General features: G+C 35.2%; 1 protein-coding gene and 1 long non-coding RNA gene across 5 annotated transcripts in view; one reads left to right on the forward strand and one right to left on the reverse strand.

Annotated features, from left to right (window-relative positions):
* LOC136838874 (uncharacterized) overlaps window positions 1–16,584 on the reverse strand; it is a 530,691-nt gene that overhangs the window by 325,427 nt on the left and 188,680 nt on the right. The gene's annotated exons all lie outside the window — the stretch shown is intronic.
* The window catches only part of Pfas (phosphoribosylformylglycinamidine synthase), a 205,416-nt gene that overhangs the window by 184,230 nt on the left and 4,602 nt on the right, over window positions 1–16,584 (forward strand). For 2 of the 3 annotated variants that reach the window (XM_067104532.1, XM_067104533.1), the window contains exons 24-26: window positions 1–201; window positions 13,423–13,590; window positions 14,787–14,933. In XM_067104532.1, coding sequence (XP_066960633.1) covers window positions 1–201; window positions 13,423–13,590; window positions 14,787–14,933 — 516 coding nt within the window. Of the gene's footprint in view, window positions 202–778; window positions 795–13,422; window positions 13,591–14,786; window positions 14,934–16,584 lie in introns of those variants that run through there. The other variant, XM_067104534.1, reaches the window with a different exon arrangement.

The following is a 16,584-nucleotide window of genomic DNA, read 5'->3' on the forward strand; positions in this document are numbered from 1 at the left end:
GTGTCATGAAAAGCCCTATAACTGAAGTTCGAGTTGCTGTTATTAGAGAGGAAGGCAGTAATGGAGACAGAGAAATGGCAGCAGCACTTATGCACTCTGGATTTACAGTGTATGATGTCACCATGACAGATATATTTGCTGGTCGTGTGAGCCTGAACGACTTTAGGGGAATAATATTCCCAGGAGGATTCAGCTATGCAGGTAATTTTTTTTTATCAAATACATATTACTATTTATGATTTAATTCTTTAAATGTTAAGGTTTCTATAGAAAGTACTAATGCAATGTTCCCTAGTTTCTTTACATTCAATGTAAGGGTCATTAGCGACAGCTTAAGCTATCCTAAGTTTTAAACGTCATCTGAACAGGATTTGGTAAAATTTTACTTTAACCCATTATCACATTTTAGGCTTGAAAAAATAATTTTCATGCTTTAGTGTAGGCTTGGAACATTTCTGACATTGGTTACTTTTGCTGTAAAGTTTTACATTCATACCAACACCACTCCAGTGAACGCCATGTTCAGTACCAGCCCCACTGGAGTGAATTGTAAAACAAGAGCATACCTTTCGTTCTAATGATGTCAAGGAGACTTAAGATCACAGCATAAAAACTCCAATATCAAATAATTGTTTAAAGTAAAATATTACCTAAGATTTTTTTACCTGTTGAAATAAAGGAGTTACTTGTCAATTTTCATTTCTGCTATTTTCTATGACAGACAACTATGCTTACTTCTTAGAAAACAAGCAATAATGAGGTACTCTTGTATTTTCAGAGTTATCTGGTATGAGGTAGGAAAAAGTACTTTATAGTTTTTTTTTATTAGTTCGCATTAAACTAACATTAACTAATATGAACCAAGGAAAATAATTTTCACAAATCAATCAAAATCATGCTAACACTTCCAACCAACGTAAAGTACAAGCAATAGTGCATAAAAAAGAGGAATAAAAGTGAGGAGAAAATACAAGGGTAAAAGTTTGGAAAAAAGAAAAGAAATATCATTACTATAGAAATTTACATGGGGAACTGAGCTTACAGTCTTGTGGGTGATCTGGTACACTTTACAGTTAAGTAAATTTACCCAAATACACTTACTGTAACCTTTATAAAAAAAATAATTGCAAATAAACTTGCAAAAGTATTTGAACCTAGTCAAAAGTAACACATACCTGGCCCTTCAACTGGAATGCTGAATTATAGAAAATAAAGTAGAAATGATGTTAACCTATTGTGACTGCACAGTGCCAAGATTCATGGCTGGAATTCGCTATGAAGATCTTATTACTAATAATAAAGTTACGTAGAGATATGTAGTTCACGGCCTCGAACATAACTAAGATCTCAGATACTGAGGTGGTTTGGACATGTAATAAGAAGGCGAGAGGAATATGACAAGAATGACAAGAAGACCAGCTCAGATCATGGAGAGAAGGCATAAATGAAGAATTTAACCAGATGGAAAGGCACTCCAAAAGTGCTCCGGCAGACAGAAATGGTAAGAGCTTATGAAAGGAACAAATCTGACAATATTGTTTTGATGATGATGATGATAATGATATTGAAGCTGTCAGAAAAAAAGGATATACTGTATAGTAAATATAACAAAACAATCATTACTGCAAAGATTGCATACAAATATACACTTGTATACAGTTTATGATCACTAAAAAGGACAAATTTCCAAGGATTACTTTTATCCTTCAAAAAAGTTTGCCACAAAAGCACTCATGCGAATATCACTTCACTCATAAAATAAAAAATGTCTGTATGAGGAAAAGTTCAAGAATTCATTCAGTGATGTTTAACTTGGAAAATGAAAAAGAAAAACAGGTTTTGGAGCAGGCAAATTTATTTTTGGTAGCAGCTGTGAGTACTTACTAAAAAGTTACCATTATGGTCCATCTGAGACCCCATAAAATGGACCAGCCAGTCTAGGCCTGAATAATGGTGCTGCTGGTACAGTGATGGCATAAAAATGGACTCAAGGCAAGATGGCCTGTTTTTCAGCTTCCTGGAAGATCATGATTCACCCTGCTGCAGATGTGGCAAAATGGTTTGGGTGGGCCACGCCCCATGAATGCATTACCCACTAGGCCTGTGCAAGAAACATCCACCAAAGATTCCTATGTGTAACAACAGTGAACATGAGTGGGTGGGTTTAAGCACTCACAGCACCCACTAAAAAGTTTTTGACACAGGAAAAACATGTCTTCCTTATTACATGCCAGATCTGTGCAAGTTAAATGTTCACCCCAGTCCCATGCCTTTTCATTAGGTTTGAGAACTCACAGCAGCTACCAAAAATGGGGTTTTACTACGTCAAAACCTGTTTTTGATAGCATAGCCGTTGTTCATCCTCAAAGGGGCTTACAACAGAAATTGACAGGTGACAAAATGGCTTAGCTCCTAATAAAAAAATTCCAAAAACCCAGATCAATTTTTGGTCTGAAGTATAGTCATAGGTTATCAACTTTTTTCTTTATTCCAGAGACCCATTAGAGTTTGGCAATAGAGAGCAGGAAACAACTTGAACATATATATATATATATATATATATATATATATATATATATATATATATATATATATATATATATATAATATATATATATATATATAATATATATATATATATATATATATATAATATATATATATATATATTATATATATATATATATATATATATATATATATATATATATATATATATATATATATATATATATATATATATATATATATATATATATTATATATATATATATATATATATATATATATATATATATATATATATATATATATATATATATATATATATATATATATAGTTCTAAGGTGACTTGCCTAGTATATTTGAGGTCTGGCTGCTGGATTATTGCGCCTCCTCCCACCAATCTCAGCATGACCACTCTCATGGCAAAAGTGTTTCAGGAATTTTTTATCCAAGGCAGTCACAGGTTACCAACTTTTTTCTATTCCTGATACCCATTAGGGGTTAGTAATAAAGAACAGAAAACAACACACAAACCTATATATGTATTATCCATTGTGGTTCTAAGGTGACTTACCAAATTATGTTGGGTCTGGCTGCAGGATTATTGCTCTTTCCTCGGTTTAGGAATACTGCCTCTAATAACCACCTCATACATTAGGAGACTTCTTCAAAAGAAAGTTAACAATGTATTCACCTTTTAGATGTTGGCAACTTACGAAAGGAGTGAGGGGTCTGCCATTTTACTGAGGGCCACTAAAATAATTCTTAGCCTATGTACAGAGAGTGGTTTATTGTGCTAGGGTGTAGGAAAAAGATGACCATCTGGGATGTTTGCCATGACATCTAAGCAGACTTTCAGTGCTTGAACCTGACATACTGAATTCACTTATCAGAAAAGGGGATTTTCCCTTTAAAATGAACTCATTCTTGGCTAGAATGATATGCCAGGAGAAAACAGTAAATGACAGCTAGGTGTATGAGTGGTGAAACGTTTCCTCCATCTAAGAGAGCCCAGATTGCTAAACTGAGCTCCTGAAGACTGCCTTTTGGAGCATTTAAGTTATAGTTGTATTGGGCCCATTGAACTGAGGAGATGACAAGAGTCAAGAACCTTATCCAGTTCCAAAACTTTAAAGCAAGGGTTCCAACAATGCTGCCTTGTATGCCATGATTGTGGTAAGAGAAAGGCACTTGACCTCAAAAGATATGTATTAAAATGTAAAGCTGTTTCAACAGATTTCCACTGGGTTCTCAGAGTTGAGGTAATCTAATCACATTTTCCATGCGGACTAGTGTGTCAGTTAGATGAAGTCTGTAATTTTTGCACTAGGTATCTAGTAATGTTAGGTAAACAATGCTCATAGTAAACTAGATTTTAAAAATCTGCACATAAAGGTCACAGCTCAGAAAGGAGGATGTGCAGACCACTTTCCCCTCCTCCTGTCTGGGACAGAACAGCGGCTGTAATGGAATCTATTTTCTCGCCAGTTGTTGATGCAAAAGGAACCAATGACTGTTCGGCCACCTTGGGGCCACTAGTTAGGTGGCTCCACTGAAAGCTAGAAGATTTTTTAAACCCTTTGAAATCTGGGATAACGGAGGAAAAAGGTGTATTGTCCTCCATTCATTCCAGTCTTGTAGGAATGCATCTCTTGCTATTGCCTGGATATCTGGATTCAGACACACACACACTAAAAGCTGATGGTTCTTGCACGTGGCAAACAGGTCTACTTCTGGATGTGGAGACATATTGGGAATTGCTGACTTGAGAGGGTCTGAGCATGAGCCCAGCCTGTTGATAAAGATACTGTATTCATATTATCTAAGACCAACAAAGTATGGGTCACTTTTGGAGGTTTCAATTTTCTGAGATGGAAAGACAGCCAACAGCTCCATGAAGCAGATATGACCTCATCCTCCCAATACCTGGCAATCCTCACAATGGTCTCACCAACCTGTCCAGGAAGCATCCATATGTATTATCAGTCATTTGAACGGTGGGGTCAGGTCGACCAGTTTTGCCAAAGACCCTTTCCAGTTCCACGGATGAAGTATCTTCCCAATCTTGGATGAAGGCGACTGCAAAGCCTTTTCCTTGCATGTGAAAGGCAGGCTCTGTTTACATCCTACAGTCACAATCTCAGGATTAGAACTACCACAGATGGAAACTGTAACAGGCCCAGACTTTGTTCCAGCTCAACTGATGTCTGGAAAAACTGGGCTGTGCAAGGAATCTCTCAGGTTCTTCCTTATTCTGGTTTGGTTACTGTTGGGAAGAGACAGTATGTCAAAAAGGGTATCCCAGCAAAGTCCCAGCCTTAGAAAACATCTGCTGGATGTAAGGCAGAACATGTTCCTATTCATTAGGAAACTTTTTTACTGGAGTCTGTCGACTACCAATCTCAAATTTCGTCTCCACTTTTCTTTTGTGGCTCCCCAGATTAGCCAATCATCTAGGTAGGTCACCAATTAAATTTCTTCTTTTCTGAGCTCTTGGACAACTATTGCTGCTAATTTTGTGAAAATTCTTGGGGCCAACTTTTAACTTGAAAGGCATGAATCTGTATGTTTCCTTCCCTATAAGAAACCCAAGGAAGGGGTGGAAGGGAACAGTGATCAGGATGTGTCAGTAGTACAGTATATGTCTTTAAGATTTATGGAGATGGTCCAAATCCCTTGTGGAATGATTGAACATACTTGGGCAACCCCAGTCATCTAAAACTTATGAACAATGTGTTTGTTCAAACTTGACAGGTTGAGGATCACCTTTCATTTTGAGGAATCCTTCTTGGGGATGCTGAAGAGTGGTGGCGAATAAACAAACATATCTCTATGGTCCCCTCTAAGAGGGGTCTAGTTTTTGGACAAAAATTATTTTAGAGGGGAGGGTGAGACCATCTCTACCCTAGCCCATTTAAAATAATACTGTAACCTCAAGGGGGAGGACTTCCATTGCATGTGATGCTGTTGAAGACAACCCCTGACCATGCAAGTCATATTGGGCTCCACCTCTCCTCTTCCCTTGCCTTTAATAAGTAGTCCAGGAGTTGATTTTCCTTTTCTCTGGTAGAACATGTCTGGTATTAGTGATATCTCTCCCAAACAAAGACTTCATCTCTATTGGAGGAGTCGAAGTGGGAGTTCCTAGAGTCCACCCTGTTTTGGAGCATTGGGCTAAACATGTATTCTGCTTGGAGAGGGATACAGGAGGTACAGGACCTCGACAATACAGTGGTGTTGGAGAAGGGAGAGGATGAGGACTTGTGACCTCCCCACAAGTTTTCAAAAGTGTGGAGAAGCCTCTCTGGATTTTAACCCTATCTGGCAGAGCCTTGGCTCTATTACAATATATTGCAGGTCTGGGAGGTATTACCTGTGCGTGTTTGTTTGTGTGTGTGGGTGTGTGTGTGTGTATGTGTATATGTAATATATATATATATATATATATATATATATATATATATATATATATATATATATATATATATATATATATATATATATATATATATATATATATTATACATATATGTATACATATATACATTGATGTTATTGTTAGAAATAAGAGTATATATATATATATATATATATATATATATATATATATATATATATATATATATATATATACATATTGTTATTATACAGTATATACACACAGTAAAATTCTAATTCATGAGGGGACTGTTCCAACAGTGCCGTCTGTAAGTTTGAGTTTTGCCATTATTGGCGCTTTAACAGTGCTTATGGTGCTGTAACTTGATGTCTGGTGCCATAACTTGATGTTGTATTAAGTTACAGTGCCGTAAGCGCCATTAACTTGATACCTATTCTTGCCATTAGCACCGCCAACGACACTGTAAATCGCCATTAATTGCACTGGACAAGCATTGTAAGATTGAATCCGCTGTAAGTCGGTAATGCATTGTGTATATATGTATATATATATATATATATATATATATATATATATATATATTTTTTTTTTTTGTAAATATATTTTCATGATGTTGCTTTGTAATATGTATATCATCCTATAGTTCTGATATATTTACTCTTCTATTTATCATGTGTTATGTGTAATAGTGATTGTTGAAATATCGTCTTTATTGTAGCATCAGATCTCAAAAAAGTCAGTGGTTTAGATAACTTAACAGCATAATTTAGAATTAATATCTTTCTTGATAATAACGTAATAGCGGAAGAGAGAAATTCGAGTTTTAGACCAGATGTACCGTCTGTCACCAGTTAAGATAAAGTGCTGACAGGTTGAGATAACAATCGCTGCTCCATTCTGGAAACCAACTTGGGTTTTTTGTTTTGTTTTTAAAACATGCCAGTAATAATTAACCAGTTGCCATCTGTTTTATCATGTAAAGATTTCTGTAAAAGCTTTGTCTCTTACGAAAAGAAGGAGAGTTATTTCGCAATGTTACGTGTATTCCATATGATTTTCTGGTAAAAATGTGTACCTTTTGAGAGATATGAACAAGTATTGCACTAAAGCACATGGCAATTGCGTGATGTTTAAGATTACATTGCTCTGATCATGTATTGTCCTGATTGGGTTCAAAACATATTGCTGGAAGTGACGTCACCTTCCTTCCTTCTAGAACTTTTCTATTGTATCTCGTTCCCAAAATGCCTTAATGATGTCATCTATTTCATTTTCTACTGGAATCCTCAGATTTACTCATTACTGATTTGAGAGACCATTAGAATTGGTTTCCCCTCTCTCTCTCTCTTTCTTCAAAAGAAAGTAATTATTAACGTAGTGTTAGAGTGGTCACTTGTATTAATCTTAGCTTTTGAGATCTGAGTATGGGAAAAGTTTAAAAATTTGGTGGTAACGGTGTCTGACAAAAAAGTGTGTTTTGTGAATTTAAAGCAGCTGCATGAATTTGCAAAGGTTTTCTCAAGCTTGTGTAACGTAAAGTGAAGTTTACTTATTATTAGCATGGTATAATAAGGTATATTAGGGAAATTTTTGGATAAATGTTTTGTGTATTTTTGTGTGTTCTTGTGTTTGCAATCTTATGATTTTTCACATTTTATATATTTGTGATTTAACATTTATTTACTTAGCATTTTAAATATCGCTTGATAATTTAACACTGCATACTTGATTTAATTTTCATTTATTAAGATTTTCTTTTCTAATCTTGAGTAATTCTTTATAGTTTAAATTTTGCTTGATTAACTTAATTTCTTGGTAAATTAAAGTTTTTGTGATTTAGTTTTGTTCAATAATTTAACTGAAGAATTAATTAAATTTTGTGTTGTTTTCAAGTAATAGTAAATTTTTCAGATTGTGAATTCTAATAATAAATTTTGAATTTAAAAATAAATTGTTGCATTTAATGTTTTTAAAAACAGTGTTTCATTTATTGGCCACCAGTGAATAGAATTAATTGTGTGCATAAGGCAAACTGATAAACATGTATTGTTCCTTTAGTTTTGCTGAAGTGAATTAAGACCAGGGAAACAGTTAAAAGTTGTTTGATAGAGTGATGCCCTTTTACTCTAGTATATTTCTTGTTTAATTGTTGATACCTCACACTAGTCTTGATAAACTTAGTTTGATTTTTCATGTGATTAATGAGCTTTTTTAAGGGATCACTGCTACCTGCAGGGTACTCAGTCATAATTCTTATTGTTATGAGAGTTCAGGTATCTGGCTGAAGTGAGGTAAATTTTTGAAATCTGTGATTAGTTGTGTAATAACCAGGTACTTGGAATGCATTGTAACAATATATACATACATATATATATATATATATATATATATATATATATATATATATATATATATATATATATATATATATATATATATATATATGCATATGCATGCTATGTCACTAAATAGTGCATGATAATGTATTTAGTCAAGGCCACAGGAAAAATAAAAGAAGAATTACCAAGTACTTTCGTGTTCTTTCAACATATTTTCGAGGTACAATGCTAAAAACACTGAGAATATCTAACAAAGTAAACATAAAACCTGAAAAAATGTGAACACAAATATCCAAGATCCAGTTAAAACTAGTACAGCAGGTATAGAGCAGCTCAACAGATGATTTAAAAGAAACAATCTTACAAATATCTTTAATAACAAATGTGTCTGGTTTGTACATACCCTGGCTTACATTCAGTAAGTCACTGTGATATTTAATAAAAGCAGATTCAGTAGCATTTCTACGAGTTATATTGTAACAATATAAAACAACTTTTGCCCCCTCCCAATGAATCATATGATTAAAGTGTAAAAATAAAGCATTCGACATTTGTCCTGTTCTCACACTATGTTAGGACTGGGTTATGAGCGACATACTGGCTGGGTGTTAACTGGTTTATTGGTTGTTCCTTACTGAGATAAATGTACAGAATCTTGGAAGATGTTATTAATGTTTGGCACTGCGGTAATGTAGCGTCTACACACAGACAGGTAAAACGGACATAAAAGGTTCAGACATCTGTGTTTGTCGGCAGACAAACAGATGGCGATATCAAAGACATGATTAACATATGGTGATGAAACACATCAGTGGAAGGGTCAGGAAATTCTACATATGGCCAATTGCATGAGATTCAAGACAGATTAATGGATACAAAGCAATAGCATAATAAATGTGAAATGGAGAGACCTTTGGCGTCTTGACAAACAGAAACATACACACAGTTTGATACAGAAGATTCGTTGGAACATTATGAGTACATGATTAGAATGCTTGCATGGCAATGCAAGTAGTGGTGATTGTACATACGTTAAGACAACAATGCTTGGGAGAAAGACTGAAATATTTATGGTTGAAATCTTTGTTCCTTTAGAGAAAGAAAAGAGACGCTCTGTTGTTTTGTCCTGTCGACTCCGATGATGACGATCGGCGAACACGAACACACACGTGTTTGGAAGAGACATCGGGGCTCTTACAAACTCTCCCCAAGACGTGTGTAACGCCTGATTGTTTGGAAGAGACGGCGTGAAGGCGAAGGGCTCTTACAATGTTATTGGAGGCATTGAAATTTTCTTGGCGCAATTGTAGTTGGCTCGGAAGGGCTTTGGGCTAGAAGGCGGTAGAGGCTGAAGGCGGCACCGGCCAGCAGGAGCTCGAGGAGGACGGAGCTGGTTGAAGGGTGACGTCGGATGATCCTTCGTGGCCGCTCGAGGGCTGAAGGATGACGGGCGGCTGATCCTTTAGCCAGCTCGAGGGGCGGCAGGCTGAAGGATGACGTGGCTGGGTCCGTTGGTCAGCTCGTCCAGAATCGAGTGCGGGGGTGCTTCAGGTTTCCTGGAGGAGGTATCAGTTATCGGTGGTGGAGTGGTCATCTCGAGGGTCGGACTAATACTGAGAACTCAGGAACGGCGGGGAAACAGCGAGGCGGCGAAGGGTCTATCAGTTTTGGTTCACGGGTCCTTGAGTCACTCCGGGGTCACCAGCAAGGACTGGGTTATGAGCGACATACTGGCTGGGTGTTAACTGGTTTTATTAGTTTTTTTACTGAGATAAATGTACAGAATCTTGGAAGATGTTATTTTTCCATCAAGCGATAATGTAAGCGTCTACACACAGACAGGTAAACGGACATAAAAGGTTCAGACATCTGTGTTTGTCGGCAGACAAACAGATGGCGATATCAAGAGACATGATTAACATATGGTGATGAAACATACATCAGTGGAAGGGTCAGGAAATTCTACATATGGCCAATTGCATGAGATTCAAGACAGATTAATGGATACAATGCAATAGCATAATAAATGTGAAATGGAGAGACCTTTGGCGTCTTCCAAACAGAAACATACACACAGTTTGATACAGAAGATTCGTTGGAACATTATGAGTACATGATTAGAATGTTGCATGGCAATGCAAGTAGTGGTGATTGTACATAATACGTTAAGACAACAATGCTTAGGAGAAAGACTGAAATATTGTATGGTTGAAATCTTCGTTCCTGTAGAGAAAGAAAAACAGGCGCTCCTGTTTTGTCCTGTCGACTCGATGATGACGATCGACGACACACGGAACACACACGTGTTTGGAAGAGACAGTTAATTGTCCAAGGGGCTCTTACAACTATATCTGTGTTGTTTAATTCTTTTCTCCAGTCCCTTCCCAGATTGTCCTAAATAAAAATACTTACAATCCATGCAAGGAACCCTGTAAATTTACAGGTTTCCTTGTGCGAAAGCACTTGGTACCCCTTCTTTTATCTTTCCTGTGGCCTTGGCTATATATATAATATATATATATACACTCATATATATGTACATATATGTATAAATACATATATATACATGTGTATATATATATATATACAATAAACCCCGCATATTCGCGGGGGATGCATACCAAAATACTGCGAATGGGTGAATTTTCTGCAAATGATGTGTATATATGTTCCACAGAGAAATCCGCTAATAGGTGAGTCCGCGAATACTGTACTGAGACCGTGAATACGGGAGGTTTACTGTATACATACATATATATACTGTATATATATTTATTTCATGATATTGCCTTGTAGTGTTTATAGCATTCCTTGATTTTGATATGTTTACCATTCTAGTTGTAATGTGTCCTGTGTAATAATAATAATTGCTGAACTATCGTATGTAGTGTAATGTCAAATCTCAAAAGAGTTGGTGATTTGGATAACTTAACAGCATAATTTAGAACTAATAATATGTTTTAATAATAACGTAGTATGTGATTGCACATTTTGTCCCCCAGCAACAAGTGTTCTGTAGTTGTGATTTTGTGTCATGTTTTGGTTCAGTTGTCGTTGCGAAAGATAACGCGTTAACAAGCGAGGGAATGGCAATCGAGTCATGTAAGGTTTTTCTCGTGCGAGAAAGAGACGAATGATTTCGCAGTGTTTTATGTACTGTTCTGAAAATTAACTTTGGTTCTTCGTCTTGTTTTGAAAGCATGCCATTTGTGGCTAGCCAGCTGCCATCTAATTTGATCATGTTGAGATTTCATTAAGAGCTTCGTCCCATATGATTTTCTGCTTGAGTCGTATGCCTTTTCGAGAGTAAATGCACATATTTCGATTGATTACGTCATGTTTTGTGAGATTACGTTTCTCTGATCATGTATTGTTCTGACGTTGTCTGATTGTTTTGTTTCTAACTGGAAACCAAAAATTTGTTCGTTCTGCTTTCAGAGACCGTTCCTGTTGGAAGAGAGAAACTATTAACATAAAATATTTCTGTGGTCACTGGTGTTAATCTTAGCTTTTGAGATCTGAATGTAGGAAAAGTGTGTAACAGCACCTAACGAAAAAAGTGTGTTTTGTGAATCTCAAGCAACTGTATTTCGAGTACATTTTGCAAAGTTTTTACAAGCTTGTGTAAGGTAAAGTGAATTTTACTTATTATTACCATGGTATAACAAGATGTATTAGGGAAATTTTGGTCAATCTTTTGTGTGGTTGTGTGTGTTATTGTGTTTGCAATCTCTTGATGTTTCACATTTTATGTATTGATGATTTAACATTTATTTACTTAGCATTTTAAATATTTCTTGATAATTTAACCTTGCATACTTGATTTAATTTTCATTTACTAAGATTTTCTTTTCAAATCTTGCGTAGTTCTTATGTTTTGCTTGATTAACTTAATTTCTTAATAAATTAAAGTTTTTGTTATATAGTTTTGTTTAATAATTTAACTCAAGAATTAATTAAATTTTGTGTTGTTTTCAAGTGATAGTAAATCTTTTCAGATTGTGAATTCTAATTATATATTTTGAATTTAAAAATAAATTTTTCTATTTAACATTTTTAAAAACAGTGCTTCACCTGTTGGCCATCAGTGAATAGGATTAATTGTGTGCATAAGGCGATGTGATAAACATGTTTTGTTCCTTTAGTTTTGCTGAAGTGAATTAAGACCAGGGAAACAGTTAAAGTTGTTTGATGGAAAGATGCCCTTTTTCTCTAGTATATTTCTTGTTTAATTGTTGATACCTCACACTTGTTTTGATAAACTTAGTTTGATTTTTCACGTGATTTATAAGCTTTTTAAGGATCACTGTTACCTTTAGAGTACTTAGTTGTAATCTTTGTTATGGGAGTTCAGGTACCTGGCTGAAGTGAGGTAAATTTGTGAATTCTATGATTAGTTGTGTAATAATAACCAGATACTTGGAACATATCATAATATATGTATATATGTATATATATATATATATATATATATATATATATATATATATATATATATATATATATATATATATATATATATATATGTATGTATATGTATGTATGTATGTATGTATGTATGTATGTATGTATGTATGTATGTATGTATGTATGTATGTATGTATGTATGTATGTATGTATGTATGTACTATACTGGGTGACGTAAGTCTACAGCAATATAATTAAACCATGGTTATATTATCATCTAATACAAACAGTTTAACTACTATCAGCATTTCTTTTAGTAAAGGAGCAATATGACGTGTGCTCATTTAGAGGTTCATGAAAAACACAAATGGTAGCGGAGGAGTAGCAGAGGAATATCAATAAAATGCAGATCCTCTAGCTCCATAGAGTAAGATGACTCTCACACTCAAGAGTTTTGCCAGCTACATCATATGTGAATATTTTTCAATGCATTCAAGAGGATTTTACCCATGGGTGTTGATTTCTTCTTTCAGAACTGCCTACATTAGTTACAATTTATAAAGAAAAATTTATTATAAAGAATATTTCTAATATAAAAGGACATATTTTATTGGAAAGATGAATGCTCTGCCACTGTATGTACCAAAATACAATAAATGTATTACTGTACTTAGCAATAGTGAGTGTCATTTCTTAAAGTATGCAGAAGTTTTGTATCAAGATGAATAACACTTTACTAGAGTGTAATTGGTGAAAACTTTTCTTGACAGATGTGCTGGGTTCCGCTGTAGGGTGGGCAGCTAGTATCCAAGGTAGAACCGAATTCAAGAGAGTTCTGGAGTCATGGAAAAACCGGCCAGATACTTTCTCGCTTGGCGTATGTAATGGCTGTCAGCTGGTAGCTCTCTTAGGTTGGCTTAACCCAGTCAATCAGGAAAGTAAGTTATAGTACTTTCACCAAAATTTTATGCACTTTAGATGCTAAACATTGCTGACACACACACACACATATATATATATGTATATAATATACACACACATACACATGTGTGTGTAAGGAATATTCATTTAAAATTTTTTTTCCGCATAAAGTCGATGAGGGATAGACAAACACCACTGTACACATTTATTATATAAAATTTTCATGTAAAATTATGATTCCACTACATAACCAAATTAAACTGGAAATCACATTTTAACACAAAGTAAAAATTCACATTAACACCCCTGTCCAAAACCTTGGATTATGATAGGGGATATGTTCACAGCTCCACTTAACCTGAACTAAATTATACAGTCACATAAATTAAAAAAAAATTAAATCCATTAACGTATGGATGATAACTTCAAATATCGGTTCAGCATGTCGTGTCAATATAATTGCCAGTAATATATCCTTAACAGCGAAATACATCCTAATCCAGGCACCTCTGGTTAGTTACAACTTGCAATGGCGCTAGTGCAGCACACAAGCTACTATACTAGGCATCACACAATGGCCAAGCTACCCAAAAGTAAACATCACACTCACAGTTTTAAATGGCACATTACATTTAAAATTTGAAAGGAATCATTACACTTGCAATTTAATTTTCATAACACTTGTATTGTAATGAAAATACCACCAATTTTGAGACTGCAACCTTAACAGTATTTATAAAACTTCTTTTACTTACTGCATAAAGTATGCCCGGTGGGTTAGTCAACCAGAAAAAACAATTTCCAAAACAAAAGTCTCTTTGTACAGTACACTTAACAAGGATCTAGTCCACAAACAGGAGAAACAGCTGACTACTTTGTACCTAATGCCATCTCTTATATAGGTAATAAATATATATATAATGATTTTATTGTACTGTATATGTTTGAATATTCTATGCTATAATTTCAGTATGTTTATGTGGTCTTGCATTTGGCAATCATGATAATCAGTTTTTTAAATATTAATCTATAATTAGTCAGTGCTTAAATACAACCTTTTCACGTCATTTTCAGCCTCTTCACATATTATTACATATTCTGCAGTCCAGTATAATTTTTGCTTTGATATAAAATTGCTGTACTTTATGGATTCTGAACCTGATTGCAGGATTCTTATTTTCTGAGCAAAACCAATTGTGAACTGTCTTCACAGGTGATGTAACATCAGTAAGATTAACTGAAAATATTAGTGGACGATTCGAGTCAAGGTGGTCTCGAGTATGTATTGAATCTTCAAATTCCATCTTACTTGCTGGTATGGAGGGTGCTAAGATGGGAATTTGGGTTGCTCATGGTGAAGGTAAGGATGTGCAAGTTTCTAGTAATTTGAAAATTTTCTTGAATCTTTATTCTCTTTGACACTGAAGGCCTCCAAAGACTTCACAGTTTCTATATATGAAGGTATTAGTGCCTGTAGCCTTTGAAAGATGTTGACACAGAGGGATTACCATATGTTTAGTAAAGTACCAGTATATTTTGAAAGACCCTAAGCCTGAAAGAGCTAGGTTCAGATTTGAAGGGTTATCTGAAAATTATGCTTTATACTGTATTCTAGGAAACAGGGATCTTAGAGCTTAAATGCATCATCCTTTAGGCTTAGAATTTGGAAGTGACAGTTTAACTTGATTTAATACTTTGTGCTTTTTAATTATCAGCCATTCCATCAGCTATCTTTCCATCTGGTTGTTCAACCTCTTGAACATTTTACTGCTCCAAATTTCATGTTTCATCTAAGAACAAATTCTTTGAGCCATCTCTACATGGTGCAAAATTTTGACTGACTGATGAGCAAGTGTAACTAAAATTATTTTGAAGTTGAATTACCAGAAGATAATACCAAATCTGTAAAAACAGTCTGGCATCATTCAATGAAAAGCTTTAGCTTGAGCAAAGTATTCTTAACATCCAAAATTATGGTTGTTGATATCATGCCAGAGACCCTGTCCTGACCTTCTCTCCTAAAGTTACTATGCTTTGAAAAGAAAGCATGTTCTGAAGTAAATACAGCCCTAGTTCAGCATTGCAAGGACATGAGAAAGGACTTGCAAATCAAGGGAAATACGGGTGGTAAGATCTCCTACAATTGTAACTGACATTGGAAAATCTCACTTTTTGACACTGTGAAAAGCAAATGTCTTTGAGTAACCAAAACAGAAGGATGGCTTAAAAAAAAGGCTGAAATAATCAAGAATTTACATACTTCATTCCAAAATATGCTGATATAAAGGGAGGCTGAGGGATGATAAGGTAAGTGGCAGAGAAAGATTTGACGGTCATATCAAAGGGATGCCAAATAGGGAATAAGCTTTTGTGGAATTCCTATTAGACTTTTAAGGATGACATAGGGACAGAAGGCAACATCTTTGCAACTCATGTAACCTCAGATAGAATAATTTAAACATCCATGACCCATGAAGCTTTCTGTTATGGTCAACAAGGGATAGAGATGCAATTGCGTGTTGGGCCTCCCCCCCGTAGGGGATAGTGCCGTCAGTGTACCTCACATGGTGCAGTTTAGGCATTACTGTACTAAAGGTTCTTTGCGGCATCCCTTCAGGCCCCTAGCTGCAACCCCTTTTATTCTGTTACTGTACCTCCATTCGTATTATCTTTCTTCCATCTTGCTACCCACCCTCTCCTAACAATGATCTCATAGTGCAACTGCGAGATTTTCCTCCTATTTTGTATTTCAAACTGTTCTACTATCAATTTCCCTTCCAGTACGGAATGACCTCATGGGTCTCAGTGCTTGGCCTTTGGCCTAAACTCTATACAGTATTCCATTCCAAGAAGATTAGGAAGGCCAGAATAAAAGCTGCCTTGAATTAAACAGTATGAGTGAAGATATAATACGTACACTGGATTGGCGGTACAACAACCGTGAGCAGCCACAACCCGATCCACAAAGAAGTATTAGAATATTAGGATTTATTTTGGGGTGAGGATGCACT

Source organism: Macrobrachium rosenbergii, chromosome 5, assembly GCF_040412425.1.
Source record: "Macrobrachium rosenbergii isolate ZJJX-2024 chromosome 5, ASM4041242v1, whole genome shotgun sequence".
NCBI lineage: Eukaryota > Metazoa > Arthropoda > Malacostraca > Decapoda > Palaemonidae > Macrobrachium > Macrobrachium rosenbergii.